Raw genomic sequence first — 16,017 nt, forward strand, 5'->3', positions numbered from 1 at the left:
TGTTGTTAAGTATCGCCACATCTATTAATGTTATTTGCCTAGTAAGTTTATTAACTAGTATGAGATCCGGTCTATTATGTGTCACTCGTTGGTCAGCACAGTCCGATCCCAGTATAGCTTGTAGTTGTCGTTTTCAAGCTTTCTATCACGGACGTATTGATAATAAGGGAGATGGTCGGTCTGAAGAAGTCCAAGTTTGCTAGCTAGTTCCTGGTGAAGAATCTTTCCTACTGAGTCATGGCGTTCTTTATAATCAGTTCCAAGAAACGCCTGGCAGCCTCCGGTAAGATGTTGGATGGATTCTTGGGCTTGACATCCATATTGGCATGTGTCGCTTTGGACCTGAGGATCTTTGACAATATACTTCAGGTAATTTCTAGTTGGAAGAACCTGATCCTGAATGGCAAGAAGGAAACCCTCCGTTTTGGGAAACATATTTCCTGAAGTTAACCAATAGTTCGACGCTGAATTGTCAACATGTTCTTGGTTAACCTCATTCAGATGCCATCCATGCAAAACCCATCCAGGTGCGCATTTTTTTTATTAGACTGGTGGTTTTTGCACATTTCTTGTTTCCTCAGTTTAACGGTGTAGCGTCATCTACTGCGCATATTGCGGTAATGTAAAGCAGATGTCTCAGCCTGCGCCTGAAAATAAGTTCAGTTCTTAGATTAGTAACTTGTTTATCCAGTTGCTCACTATATGAGTCCTCTTTCCCCTAGATATCGCGGTAATGTTTTTCTCTCTACTGCTTTGAAGTGTTCTTGCTTTTCGCTGAAGACTCTCTATATTCGTTTTAATTTTATTATTGATAATATTATTAAATTTACAGGCGACATTGGAAATTATTACTACGGACAAAGACATCCTATGAAACCACATCGCATACGTATGACTCACAATTTGCTTCTTAATTATGGACTCTATAGGAAAATGGAAATTTATGTAGGTATCAAAAGCATGGTTTGGTAACATTTTGAAATGATTTAAGATTTATATTTTACATTAAAAGGATAATATATAAAATTATATACATACAATTATATAACAGTGGACTCTCTCTATAACGACCACGGATATTACGAGGTTTCGCTTATAACGAGGTACACTAAATGTCCCATGAAATTCCTATTGAACTATAACACCTCTATAACGCGGCATATTTGGTTATTACGAGGACAAATGAAATCGAAGAATATGTTTCTTTACCTGTTTTTAGTGCAGTAATAGCTATAAATAAATACCCCAACTGCCTGTATATAAAAATGTCCAACATCTGTATTATTATAGAGGACAGTGCTGCAATAAACTCCACCACCTGTAATAAACTTCTTTCTGATTATCTATCGACCGATATTGAATATTGTAGAAAATTTAAAATTTACGATGGCGAAGTCTCATTGTCCAGGTCGACCATCAACACCTTATAAACTACGTAAGAGGCATCAAACATTTCAATATTATTGTTGTCTGATATAACGAGATCCGATTACAACGAGGTAATTAGTCCGCCATTTCAGTTCTCGTTATTGAGGGAGTCTACTGTGTTATATACAATTTTACCCTTTAAATTATATCACAGAATAAAATGGGGGGAAGTGAATATGTAGGTATATAAAAAGTAAAAAGAACAAACCCCCTTTCAAATAATAGTTATTTATGTACCAATTCAGTAAAGTGACTATCGAACGAGTCTGATATTACGAGCAGAGAGGGCGAAGCTAGCGAGGCGACTAACAGACGAGTTCGATAAAGAGTCTTTACCGACGTGGTGCATACAAAATTTTATCGCCAATCATAAAAAACAGTAACACTTACTTAATTACATCCTTTTAATGAAAAAAGAGCGTGTGTACTTTGTAAGCACGTAAGAGATATACTTCTATTATTATGATTTCAACGAAATAAACATATTTTAAACAGTTTAATTGTACTTTTATTTAAATATTAAACTAATTTTAATACATAAAATAATACGAAAAATTTAAAATAAGGGTAATAGTTACGTCATTTTTTATGAACCGTAGCCTCTCGCAGTTGCTTTTCCCACGAGGAATCGTATAGAATCTAAATAAATAGTCATATTTTGCATGTCGCTTTCGATTTTTAATCGATAGTTATCAATATTGAATAATTACTAAATCGGTAAAATTTTAATTTATTTTATATGAATATAATTACAAAATACTACGGAATTTCACTTTGTGACATAAATTTAATTAATAATAACGTAAATTTTGTACCATATTTTAAAACTTGTACAAAAATTTTTAGTTCACTTAAATAAATAATCGATTACTGTCATCGACTACTTACATTCAATCTCGGTTAATTTGATTAATAATCGCGGCAGATAAAGTAAAATATCTTCTTTCAGTACAATAAAGTGTTACTTTACTGCCGCAAATGAGTACAGTAATTAATGAATTTAGTGACTGTTGGTGATAAAATTAATGACTCTATTGAACCTTGACCATCTTGTTTGAAAATAAATTCATTGTATTTTTTCCTTAATTAATCTATTTTATTCCGGTTTTATTTATTTTATAAAAGTATGCCTTTTTTTCTTTAAAAAAATCCCATCCCTTGAAAGGGTTCTAGTTGAAAGGGCTCGAACGAATCACAAATCACGAGTGTATGCAAACTTTGAACAGTCTTAACCCGTTTTTGTCTTACAGAAAAACGAATAAAACTAAAATATTTATAAAATAAAACCTAAATTTTTCTACTCTGTGAGATTTTTCGTGTCACTATCAATAATACTTGTTAAGTTATTTTGAAAAAGTAACGAAATTTAATAAAATTACCAGAAAAGCAAATTTTTTCAAAAATACCCATTTTGAACCGATCAAACTTACAGATCATATTATAAAGAATGCATATACAGTGATGAGCGCGCTAATAACCGGAAAAATAACGCAAAAGATGGAAAACATAAGAATACATTGTGACATAAAAAGAGATGAAACTAGTAGACGTGGAAATTATCGATATAAACGTATAAATTAACATTGCATTACATAGTTTCCCACCTTTAGACGTCTGCAGCAGGAGTATTTTATAAAATTCTCCTGTCACAGTGACAGTTTTAAAACTCCTTCGATACGTCTAAAGGTGGGAAACTATATAATGTAATGTTAATTTATACGTTTATATCGATAATTTCCACCTCTACTAGTTTCATCCATTTTTACTTCACAATGTATTACGTTACCTTTTGCGTTATTTTGCCGGTTATTAGCGCGCTCATCATTGTACATATTATAAAGTAAATGGCAAAGGGTTTACTATTAATTTTGTTTGAGGTGCTTAATAGGGGGAATAATGTCACGAATTTTTTGAATCGAAGGGCCAATTTTGTTTGGGACCTAACTCGCTTAGTTTTGATGGTAGAAACTTTTATAAAAATAAAAATAAATTTTTTTAAACACTTTAAAACAGTTTTATTTAGTTTTCTCCTCAAAGTGCTTCATTAATTCTTTATTTCACGTTGAAATATTCCATTTGGAATTTGACGAATAAGAACGTATTTCTCATGAGCTCCAACTTTGCTTTTACTAGGTCTATAGACTTAATGGATAAATCTTTTTTTTTTCGTTTTTTTATAAGCTACATATTTGATACGAATATTTTATTCGATACAATACTCAGTTTTAAATCTAAGTTTTAAATCTATACCTAATAATCTTTATATAATTGTAAATTTACATAATAATTTTTTGCAGAGACCCCATAAAGCTACAGCAGAAGAGATGACCCAATTTCATTCAGATGATTATATTAGATTTTTGAGATCAATTCGTCCAGACAATACGTCAGAACACAACGAACAAATGAAGAAATTTAATATTGGGAGATTCAATGTTGGAGAAGACTGTCCTGCATTTGATGGCTTGTATGAATTTTGTCAAATATCGGCTGGGGGATCAGTGGCAGCTGCAATAAAACTAAATATACAAGCGTCAGAAATATGCATTAATTGGGGAGGCGGGCTTCACCACGCCAAAAAATCACAAGCTTCAGGGTTCTGTTATGTCAATGATATTGTACTAGGTATATTAGAACTTTTAAAGTATCATCAACGTGTATTGTATATTGATATTGATATCCATCATGGAGATGGTGTTGAAGAAGCTTTTTATACTACTGATAGAGTCATGACTGTTTCTTTCCACAAATATGGAGAATATTTCCCAGGTACAGGTGATTTAAAAGACATTGGTGAAGGAAAAGGTAAACACTATGCAGTGAATATCCCTCTGGGAGATGGAATGGACGATGAAGCATATGAAAGTATATTTGTACCAATTATAAGTAAAGTTATGGAAACTTTTCAACCTAGTGCAGTAGTTTTACAATGTGGGGCAGACTCTTTGACAGGAGATCGTCTAGGTTCTTTTAATCTGACAGTGAAAGGCCATGGCAAATGTGTTGAATTTGTAAAAAAATATAACATTCCATTAATGATGGTAGGAGGGGGTGGTTACACCATCAGAAATGTTTCTAGAGCTTGGAGTTATGAAACATCAGTGGCTCTGGGTGTGGAAATTGCAAACGAAATACCATATAATGACTATTTCGAATACTTCGGACCGGACTTTAAACTTCATATAAGTCCAAGCAATATGGCCAATCAAAACACTCCCGAATATTTAGAGAAAATTAAAACAAGACTTCTTGAAAATTTGAGAACATTACCTCATGCTCCTGGAGTACAAGTGCAGACCATTCCAGAAGATGCAATCACCGAAGAATCTGATGATGAGGATGAAGTTGATAAAGATGAACGATTGCCACAGAAAGACTTGGATAAAAGAATTGTTCCTGACAACGAGTTTTCTGACAGTGAAGATGAGGGAGAAGGAGATAGACGAGACAATAGAAGTTACAAACTTAGAAAACGTCCACGGTTAGACAAAGGAGGCGAAAACAAAGAAGAGGATAAGATTAAAGATGAAATAAACGCAGGAAAAGGTTTGCATTACATTCACTTTGTTAAATCTATTAAAAAACATTTTGTATATTCTAGAAATTAATATTCAGCAAGATTTTGTAGATATTGGCATTTTATATTTGAAAAAATTCAGAACTTGAATTGTTACACGATTAAAAGGTTTCTTGTTGCAAAAAGTTGTAAAAAGTGTTTTACAACCTAAATACGATTTTAGACATTTTCATTTTAAAAACTTATTTGTTTATATTCTATTGCAGTATTTTACTTGAATTTCAAATTTACTCTTAAGTATTTGTGTTTTTTTTTTCGAGAAATTTAAAATAAGTAATATCTTTACAAGATATGTTCTGTTAGTATACAAATCTGGTTTATCAAGGATATACCTATCCAAATTATTAAAACAGAATTTATTCAAAGGTTGATTATCTGTGACAATTTTCTCTTATTACCAACTATTATTATTAAAGTAAAAACACTGTCTCATGTTTTCATCTGGTTTTCAGATATTTTGGCAACGTATTTTAGCGACGTGATTCTTCGATAGTCTGCTGTTTTTCTACATTACCTTCCAACATCTTCGACAGTCTACAATAAATTTCTTCATATGGGATTGGTCTCTCAGAGAGACACCCAACATTTGCCGCTCCATAGCCTTCTGGTTCACACGAATCTTGGTTTACTACCTTTTTTGTGAGTGTTAATGTTTCCGCTCCATAAGTCAAAGATTTTCTTTTGAGGCATATGGGTAGGTTCGATTTAAATACATTGTTTAATTTACCAAATGCTGACCAGGTTGATCCTATACGACGTGAGAGCTCACCCGTTGTCCTAGGTGAGCGACGGAAAACGACGCGACGCAATGCGGTGCGATGCGATACGATGAGACTAGTAATTCACGCGACGTGTGGCTTATGTAGCGTTGCTTTCCATCTCTCAATCTAGCACAAACGTGACGATGTCAATTCATTCCTATTCTTAAGTATGGGGAAGTATACGGCAGTGTTACTAGAAAATTCATATTAAATACTTAGCTTTAAAAAAATTCCATAAACGAAGAAGAAAGACAACAAATATCATATATTTACAGCGAAATAAATTTGGAAAGTTTCATCATTTATATTCGAAATTAATAAATAATATAATCCACGTTGGTTTAAAATGTATGGTGGCTTATTACCATGCACTTTCGATTATATTATTGGAGCTGTTAAACCCAGTATTCAACTGTCAATGAGTAATTTTCAAAAACCAATTTTTATTAAGGAGACGTTGTTGCTGGCTTTAAGGTATGTTAATGAAAAAACACTGGTACTATATAGTTACTGGTACTATATTAGTTTTTATTTGTTTAATAAACTATTGAGTAGCATAATTTGACTGCGCCGTGTCTCGTCGCGAACAAAATAAGTTCGCACTTCGTCGCGTCTTGTCGTAGACTGATTAACCCGAAAACGTAGGCCACACACAAAATACAACCATTACGTGATATTTACGCGTCGCGTCGCGTCGTGTCGCGTTGTCGCATTTGTCGTTCACCTAGGACAACGGGTTACATGTCTGGCTATCTCTGCTCAGCGGAATTTCATGCCCTAAGTATTTATGTGAGACATTCTGCTCAATATCCTTTCCATCAACAGCAATATTACGATTTAGCACAGCACCAGATTAGTCATTAATTTCGTATTTCTCATGTTGTCCGACCTACAAGAAAGCGTGACATAATTTTTCCAACATTGCATCATCATCCATACGGCTATAAGGACAATGTCCACATCTGCCTTCTTAGACATAATATTTACATATTTTAGTTATCTTATGTTGTTCGTATTTTACCTCAAAGTAATAAATATTTTTTTTTGGATTGACCGTGGTTATTTATTTAATGAAAATATTCTGAAACTGTTTTCTTGTGGCATGTCGTAAGTTTAATATTAGGTGAAGCAACAAAGCACTAAAATTGGCCTTCGATTCGTGAATGCGCCAGGAAACTTTGTGAACCGGAGCCATGAGATAATATTTAGAAACTGCATACAAAAAATGCATTCTTAAAGTGCATCTCAAACAGACAATAAAAAAAATTCAGAACTCGTCAATTATTATTGTCGGAAATGAGTTCAATTTTGTTACTTGGGAATTTTTGGGGTCACTGAACACGAACATGACGTTAAAAGTGAACTCCTGAGTACCTGGTGCTCAGGGTACCTACTGTTTACCTCGTCTTTTGGACTTTTCGGCAAATTCATTAAATAATTAGTCAAAAATCATTACTTGGGGGGTTTTTAGGCTCGCTGATAAAGAAGATGACATTGAAATTTTTTTCCAGAGTACCTGGTACCTAGGATACCTACTTTTTACGTAAATTTCTGGAATTTTTGTTATATTATAATTAGCCAAATCTCTAAACTAGGAAGTTATTGGATTCGCCGAAAGCAAATTTCTGAATTTTAATGGTCTTCAAGGTATGTAATACAGATTGCAGTTGGTTTTAATGCGAATTCTTTAATTTTGTATTATAAAAATACCTTTATTTAAAAAAATACAATTAAATGGATGGATACAGAGATGTTTATATTTCATTATTTTCTTCTTATTTTTCTTCTTCGCTTTCCAATGGATTTATTAGACTATCTGTATTAGTAGAATTTACTAATATAGCCACATACTGTGACTTGGTGTTAAAATGGCCAATGTCAATTTTTTGCGTTTTGTTAATATTAAATTATAATTATTCTAATTATTTATAAAAATGATCAAAAGCTCCAGAAGACGAGATAAGCAGTAGGTACCCTGGGCACCAGGTACTCCAGAGATTACTTCCGATGTCATATTCGTCTTCAGCGACTCCAAAAACGCACGAGTAATGATTTTTGACTAATTTTTTAATGAATTTACCGAAAACTCCAGAAAACGAGGTAAACAGTTAAGTAGGTACCCTGGACACCAGGACTCCGGAGATCACTTACGACGTCATATTCGATTTCAATGACCCCAAAAACCCCCGAGTAACCAAATTGAACTCATTTCCGTCGATAATTGACGGAATTCTGGGACGGGAGTGAATTCTGATTTTTTTTATTGCCTCCTTGAGATACACTTTGAGAATGAATTTGTTGTATGCACAAATGCAGTTTTTTAATATTATCTCATGGCTATGGGTCACAAAGTTTTCTGGCGCATTCACGAATCGAATGCAAAAAGAATTATTAAGATCCGTCTTGTCGTTTTTTTTTTCGGAGGTTCAGTGCTTTATTGCCTCGACTATACCGGGTGTTAAAACTTAATACTTCTTCTTCTGTAATTACCGTGCCCAAATTTTTAGGCGTGAGTCGCTTCCATAACAATTTGCCGATATCGTTCACGATCTTGTGCGGCATGTAACAATTGATCTGCTGATAAGCCAGTCCATTGACGAAGGTTTCGGGGCCATGAATATTTCTTTCGACCAATTCCTCTTTTTCCGTCGATCTTTCCATTGAGTATTAACTGCAGCATCCTGTATCTGCTACCTCTCATTATATGCCCCAGATATTCAAGTTTTCTCTTTTTTATCATCTTCATTAAGTCACCTTCGCCTTGACCTACTCTGTTTAAGACTTCTCTGTTTGAAATGCGTTGAACCCAAGATATTCTGAGCATTCTACGATACGACCACATCTCAAAGGCTTCTAATTTGTTCATCATGTTAACCTTCATGATCCAAGTTTCACATCCATATAGTAATACAGGATACACATAACATTTTAGGAACTTGATTCTTAGTTGTAAATTCAGCTGAGAGTTGCTCAGAATAGATCTAAGTTTCATAAATGCTCCTCTTGCAATTTCTATACGAGTTTTAATTTCTTCATCCGGATTTAGTGTCTCGTTTATCCAACATCCTAGGTATTTAAAATGGTTAACTTTTGTTTAACTTAATACATAATCTGTTAAATCCTGAATAAGGTGGGAATGAAATATTTGCTATTATTTTGTAAGTTGCCGATTGTCAGAATGACAAGATTCAATAATTTAATTTCATTACGTACACCTTCGAAAAGCATTTGTATTTTAGAAGAATAAAAAATGTAATAAGTTGAAGATAAATTCCTTTTTATTAGAACCAAGTTAATAATACAGTCCACACAAGATATTTATACACCGGGTGTCCACTTATATTTCCCCCAATTTAACTGCCTATAACTTCTAAACAGCTCAAGATAGAAATATCCGGTTTTCGCTGAAATGTTTTATTTTAGTAAAAGTTTTGTCTGAATGGATTGAATTTTTGATTGGCTTGATGGATTGATTTTATATCGCTTTCAAATACGAAAACAAAAATGGCGGATTTTTTTAAAAAACGTTGTTGACTTTTTTTTAATAGAACACCCAGAATATTTTTTTGTAAATTAAAAGAAAGGTCATTTACCTATCCAGCGATATAAAGTTTTTCAAAATCGGTTGTCAAATCACTGAGTAATTAATTTTTAAAATGAGAGGTGCAACGTGGATATCACATACCTAAATAACATAACTAAGCAAATTGATATTATGTTATGTGATTTCCACATTGCATCTGTCATTCTAAAAATTAATTGCTCAGTCATTTGCCAACCGATATTAAAAAATTTTATATCGCTGGGTATGTAAATGACTGTTTTTTCAAGTTTGGTAGCTAGGTAAATGCAGTTTGGTAGGTAAATGACCATTTTTTATATCGATTTAAATAAAAAATGGCGGATTTTTGAAAAAAAACGTTGTTGACTTTTTTTTAAAACACCCAGTATATTTTTTGTAACTTGAAAAAATGGCCTTTTACCTATCCAACGATATAAAAAATTTTCAAATCGGTTGTCAAATGAGTAAGCAATTAATTATTAAAATGAGAGATGCAATGTGGAAATCACATAATAATAACAATTTGCTTAGTTATGGTATTTAGGTATGTGATATCCAGGTTGCACCTCTCATTTTAAAAATTAATTAAGCCAATCGTCCACAGACCCGCATCGTACGCATCGTACGCAACGGATTTTAGTTTGCCTTACAATGATTGCCGATAATGCGATCCGAACGATGCGGATCAGTGGACGCGGTTACATAAGTTTCTTTACAAGGCAAACTAAAATCCGTTGCGTACGATGCGTCCGATGCGTACGATGCGGGTCTGTGGACGCTTGCCTTTACTCAGTGATTTGACAACCGATTTTGAAAAACTTTATATCGCTGGATAGGTAAATGACCTTTCTTTCAATTTTCAAAAAAATATACTGGGTGTTCCTTAAAAAAAAGTCAACAACGTTTTTTTCAAAAATCCGCCATTTTTGTTTTCGTATTTGAAAGCGATATAAAAAATTCAATCCATTCAGACAAAACTTTTACTAAAATAAAACATTTCAGCGAAAACCGCATATTTCTATCTTGAGCCGTTTGGAAGTTCTAGGCAGTTAAAATGGGGGAAAATATAAGTGGACACCCGGTATATTATGGTCTATTAATATTATATATATAATATATACTATTAATATATAATAATATATATTATATTATAAGTATATTGGGACCATGTCCTAGAAATCAAATATAGGATAGATAAGGCAAGTCCTGCATTTCAAAAAATGGATAAGCTATTCAAATGTCATGATTTATCAATACAAAATCGAGTACCTCGGTCACATAATGAGGAACTGCGAACAATATGGACTACTGCAACTAATCTTGCAGGGAAAAGTAGAAGGAAAACCAGGAAGGCAAAGGATTTCGTAGCTGAAAAATCTACGTACGTGGTTCAATACAACAACCACAAATCTTTTCAAAACAGCAGTCTGCAAGGTACAGGTTGCCATAATGGTCGCCAACATCCGAAACGAATAGGCACTACAAAAAGAAGAAGAACAGCTTAATTAGAATGTGCGTAGTTTTGTGAATATCTTGTACTGACAGATATCACCTTTTATATTAATAGAAAGTATTGTATGTACTAAATTGTGTTTTTTAGGTGAAGAAGGAATTATGAAGTCCAGTCCCGATGATACAAAACAGCTGTTGGGACCAACTCCATGACATCGACCAATTTAGTCATATAATTATAGAATTACATTACATTATAGAATACATTATAAAATTTTAAAACATTTTTGTAGTAACTTTTGTAGTAACTGTGTACAGCTTGTTTAATAGATGTTCATACAGTATGTGACGTTTTTATACAGTATGGTGCAAATGAAAGGAATACATTCGTTATTTCATAAACCGGCGACTTTAAGGAAAAATTCTGAAAAAGGTCGATTTATATGTTTAAATTACGATATTTTGGCATATACATCATACGAGTGACGTCATCCACCCGGGCGTGATGACGTAATCGATGATTTTTTAAAATGAGAATAGGAGTCGTGTGATAGGTCGTTTGAAAGGGTATTCAATTTTTCTATTCAGTAATAGAAATATTATCATAATTATTCATACAGGGTGTCCAAAAAAAATATTTTTTTTTAATTAATTAATTGACAAAAAAAGAAGAATGTATGTAATTTATTTAATTCAAAATATATTTTACTGTTGTCAGAAAACAGAAATAAATGTTGATATCACAAATAAACATTGCTTTTCACCTAAATTCAATGTTCAAGCCGGCCACCTGCTTCTTGGAAGTTTGAACATTTAATTTAAGTGAAAAGCAATGTTCATTTGTAAAATAAACATTTTTTTCTGATTTCTGATAGCAGTAATATAATATGTATGTATTTTGAATTAAGTAAATTACATACATTCTTCATTTTGGTCAATTAATTTAATTAAAAACAATTTTTGGCCACCCTGTATAAATAATTATGTCAATGTTTATATTACTGAAGAGATAATTGAATACCCTTTCAAATGAGCAGTCACGCGACCCCTAGTCTTATTTAAAAAATCATCGATTACTCAGTGGTTTCCAACCTTTTTGTACCTGCGCCCCCGTTAAAAAAATGAAATTGTTGCGCCCCTTAATTTTTTAACAATTTAATTTTACAAATTCTTAACTACTCAACTCAATCTTGAAAATTTGCTATCACTAGATAAGTCTATTATGATTTCCTGCTCTGCTGTCGTAAGGCCAAAATCATCAAATTTGTCAATCACAAACGGGTTTCTAATCCATTCATATTTGGAAATGTCAAGATCTGTAAAACAAGAATTGCTTCAGTAGACTGGTCAAATGATTATGAATAAGAACTTTCTTCTATTTCATCAGCAAGACAGGTAATTTTAAAAGTGGGAAACATGTCAAAATTTTTCTAACTTATTATCCACTGTTCTAATTTTTTTCACAAATGCAGTAATCTTGTCATACTGCGTAAATGATTTTTGAGGCCTTTGCATTGATTTATTTAAAATACTGCGTCATTGAAGAATATTAACCAAGTACGCAAGTTTTACAAGGAATTTTGTGTCATAAAACAAGTTTGCATTACATATTCTCTATTATGATCAGTAAGAAATATGGCGATCGTTTCTTTTAGCTCAGATACCCTTTGAAGTACTTTGACACGAGAAAGCCAACGTGTCTCACAATAATATAGAAGTGATCTATATTCTGAACCCATGGCATCACACAATTTTGCGAAAAGCAGCCTTCCTCTTAATGGGCTATTTTTGATAAAATTTACTGCTCTTATAGTACCTTCAAATACTGTTAGTAGATCTTCACCCATATCTCTTAAAACATGCGATTGTCTATGAATCATGCCATGCGTCCAAACTGCACGAGGAGCCACCTTTCGAACTCGTGCCTGTAGACTGGCATTTTTTCCTGCCATAGATGGAGCTCCATCTGTGCATAGTCCCACACAGTTCTCCCACGGAATGTTATTTTCATTAAAAAAAATCAATGATATTAAAAAGTTCACTAGTATTACCTTCAATAAGTTTACAGAATAACATGTTTTCTCTAACATCAGTTTCCACAACATATCTTACATATGTTATCAAGTGTGCATCCTTAAGAACATTGGTAGCCTCATCTACTTACTTGCAACGCGAAAGAAGATAGATTTAATTTTTCTATTAAATGATCGCAGAGATCTTCAGATATTGGTCTTTCCATCGTGTATTACCTGCAAGTGGAATTATTTTAAGTTGATCAGCATATGATTCACTGAGCATCATAGCTATTATGCCAATAGATGCAGATAGGAGGTAGATTCATTTTTTGACACCTATTCGACTTCTTTGGTTTGTATTCGAAAATGATATTTTGGAAACAGCTGCATGCCCCTCTTGCAACACTCTCGCTCCCCCTATGGGGGAGCGCCCCACAGGTTGGAAACCACTAGATTACGTTATCACGCGCAGATGGATGACGTCACTAGTATGATATAATATATGCCAAAAGATCACAATTTAAAAACAAAAATTGATATTTTGGAATTTTTCCCTAAAGTCGCGAGATTATGAAATAACGAATTTATTCCTTTCATTTTCGCCATACTGTATACTTTTCTTAATGAAAAACAATATTTTTTTAAGTAGAAATCAATAATTCATTTTAATATTGTTCTGACGCTGTCTCCTTGTGGCATCTTATGCAATTTACTATTTCCACCTACCTCTACCGAAAGTATACTTTTCCGGACCTGATTGTAGGGAGCAAAGTTGTACTTTTCCTCCCTAGGGAGGAAGAGTAAAAGTGACGTCATGGTATTTCATTCATGAAATATAACTTATTGACGCCCTGTACAATATCTATCTTCTATTACAAAGTATCTATACATTTTAACGTTTATTTATAAAACATCCTGTATTTTGCAGAATGGTAAAAAGCAGTAAATTGTTATTTTGATTTAACAATGTTTACATTAATAATTTGACTTATATTTGACAGTTGACAGTTATATTGTACCTACTTGTTAGTTTTAGTTCTAATAAATTTTGTTGGTTAGTTACATAAATAAATTAAGTAAAAATGAAAAAATGACTTGTTATTTGAGGAAGGTGGAAAACCATATGTATAACATGGGAGTAAAGTGCCTTTTCCTCCCTTTCCTTGTTATACAAATAGCTATTTTATTTGGGAATAAGTCACAATTTAATTTCAAACGTAAGTTATGACTTATTCCCAAATAAAATAGTTAAATTGATTTTAATATTTGTTGTTGCGCTATTTTAAAAATATTAAGTCTGTTTACGGTTTTTGTCTTAGCGTAATAAAAAAAATGAAAAAAAAATATAATTGAGTATAAAAAAAACCAAAAGCAATTAAATTAATAAAACATATGTTAAAAAACACAATAAAAAATTCATAATTATTAAAAAATACCTAAATGAATTAAAAAAAATTAATTAAGAATAAACAAAAAATATATAGATACAGTATGTCCGCGGATGAGGTGCCCAAGAGCAAAACTTTTTATTTTCAATTTTAGCGAAAAATGTCATTTCTGATAATAAGTTTTGCTTGTTCTAAAACCCCATAAAACGAAATAAAATTCAAGTTTTTAAAATCTATTATATAATCCCATATAATATAGTTGAGTAGGCTCTCAAATCTATAGGTTGGTTTTAATAAAAGTTATTTAACAATAACGATTTTTATTTATTTCGCAGTTTGGGAAAGAGCAAACTAACTTTTTAACTTTTTGTGATTTTATGTTAGCTAAATTGTTAATAGTTAAGAAACGGTTCCAAACTCTAGGCAGGAAACAGGTAGGTTTTCTTCCCTAGGTATGCATCTCAACATTCCTTATAGACGGAGAGGCAGCGCTGAAAAATCTCTTTGAATTTAGTAAAACTAAATTTTTCACAGTTGATTACTGTGATAGTGTAGAGAAACATACTGCGGTCGGTCAAGCGAAACGTAGAACAGGGGTTACTGAGAGGGTATTAAAGTTACTTTCCTACGAAGGTAATTAAATCCATTTACTAAGGCTGAAAATTAGTACACGCATTCTAAATTGAATATAAATAAAAGTTATTATAGTCGGTCAGCTGTATGACGGGACAGAGCCGGTCGGTCGGCCCCAATGAATGTATAGGGTTTTTCACTATATTTTGACCCCCTTGTAAACTGCTTTATTTACAGAATTAGAAAAAAATGTAAAATATAAAAGTTATTCGATTTTTTAATTATGATTTTTTGACATATATATCGTACTAGTGACGTCATCCATCTGGGCGTGATGACGAAATCGACTATTTTTTTAAATGAGAATAGGGGTCGTGTGCTAGCTCATTTGAATGGTTATTCAATTTTCTATACAGTACTATAAACATTGAGATCATTATTTATACAAGATGTCCAACATTTTTTTTTTAATTATTAATTAAACAATTAATTTAATGAAAAAAAATTTTTGGACACCCTGTATAATTAATCATGTTAATGTTTATATTACTGAATAGGGAATTAAATAACCTTTCAAATGAGCAAGCACTCGACCCCTATTCCTATTAAAAAAAATAGTCGATTACGTCATCACACCCAAATGGATGACGCCACTAGTACTCTAATATGTCAAAAAATCATAATTTAAAAATCGAATAACTTTTGTTTTTTACATTTTTTTCTACTTCTGTAAATAAAGCAGTTTACAAGGGGGTCAAAATATAGTGAATAACCCTGTACATTCACTGGCGCCGACCGACCGGCTCTGTTCCGCTATACAGCTGACCGACTATAATAACTTTTATTTATATTTAATTTAGAATGTGTGTACTGATTTTCAGCCTTAGTAAATGGATTTAATTACCTTCGTAGAAAAGCAACTTTGATACCCTCTTAGTAACCCCTGTTCTACGTTTCGCTTGACCGACCGCAGTATATTTCTCTACACAATCACAGTAATCAACTGTGAAAAATCTAGCTTTAGTAAATTCAAAGAGATTGTTCAGCGCTGCCTCTTGGACTATTATATGTATTTGGCACTTAGAACTTTTCTATTAGTTCTTTGCGGCAGCCATATTTTAACCAATAGGCGGCGAGGTGCCAAACACGTATAAGAACACAAGGGGTATAAGTGCTTTTTGAAGAAAACTTTGTTCAAAGTTCTAGACAAATTTAAAGAATCTAGTTATGTACTACTTAGCGTATTTTCAATGACATGTCC

The 16,017-nt window shown here is 32.7% G+C and overlaps 1 protein-coding gene across 1 annotated transcript; it reads left to right on the forward strand.

Moving 5' to 3' along the window:
- The first annotated feature begins 826 nt into the window (after positions 1–826).
- LOC126885510 (histone deacetylase HDAC1-like) lies at positions 827–10,993 on the forward strand. Its single transcript, XM_050652090.1, has 3 exons — positions 827–945; positions 3,726–4,974; positions 10,929–10,993. The coding sequence occupies exons 1-3, from the start codon at positions 871–873 to the stop codon at positions 10,991–10,993; spliced, it is 1,389 nt and encodes a 462-aa protein (XP_050508047.1). The 5' UTR covers positions 827–870.
- Positions 10,994–16,017: the final 5,024 nt, after the last annotated feature.

This window comes from Diabrotica virgifera, chromosome 5 (genome assembly GCF_917563875.1).
Source record: "Diabrotica virgifera virgifera chromosome 5, PGI_DIABVI_V3a".
NCBI classification, from domain to species: domain Eukaryota; kingdom Metazoa; phylum Arthropoda; class Insecta; order Coleoptera; family Chrysomelidae; genus Diabrotica; species Diabrotica virgifera.

What these genes read in the sequence shown, in the direction of transcription:
- LOC126885510 (XM_050652090.1), top strand. Translation starts at nt 871, where the DNA reads ATGAAACCACATCGCATACGTATGACTCACAATTTGCTTCTTAATTAT. An exon ending in ATAGGAAAATGGAAATTTAT is followed by an intron (nt 946 to 3,725) that starts GTAGGTATCAAA and finishes AATTTTTTGCAG; the next exon opens with AGACCCCATAAAGCTACAGC. An exon ending in TGAAATAAACGCAGGAAAAG is followed by an intron (nt 4,975 to 10,928) that starts GTTTGCATTACA and finishes TGTGTTTTTTAG; the next exon opens with GTGAAGAAGGAATTATGAAG.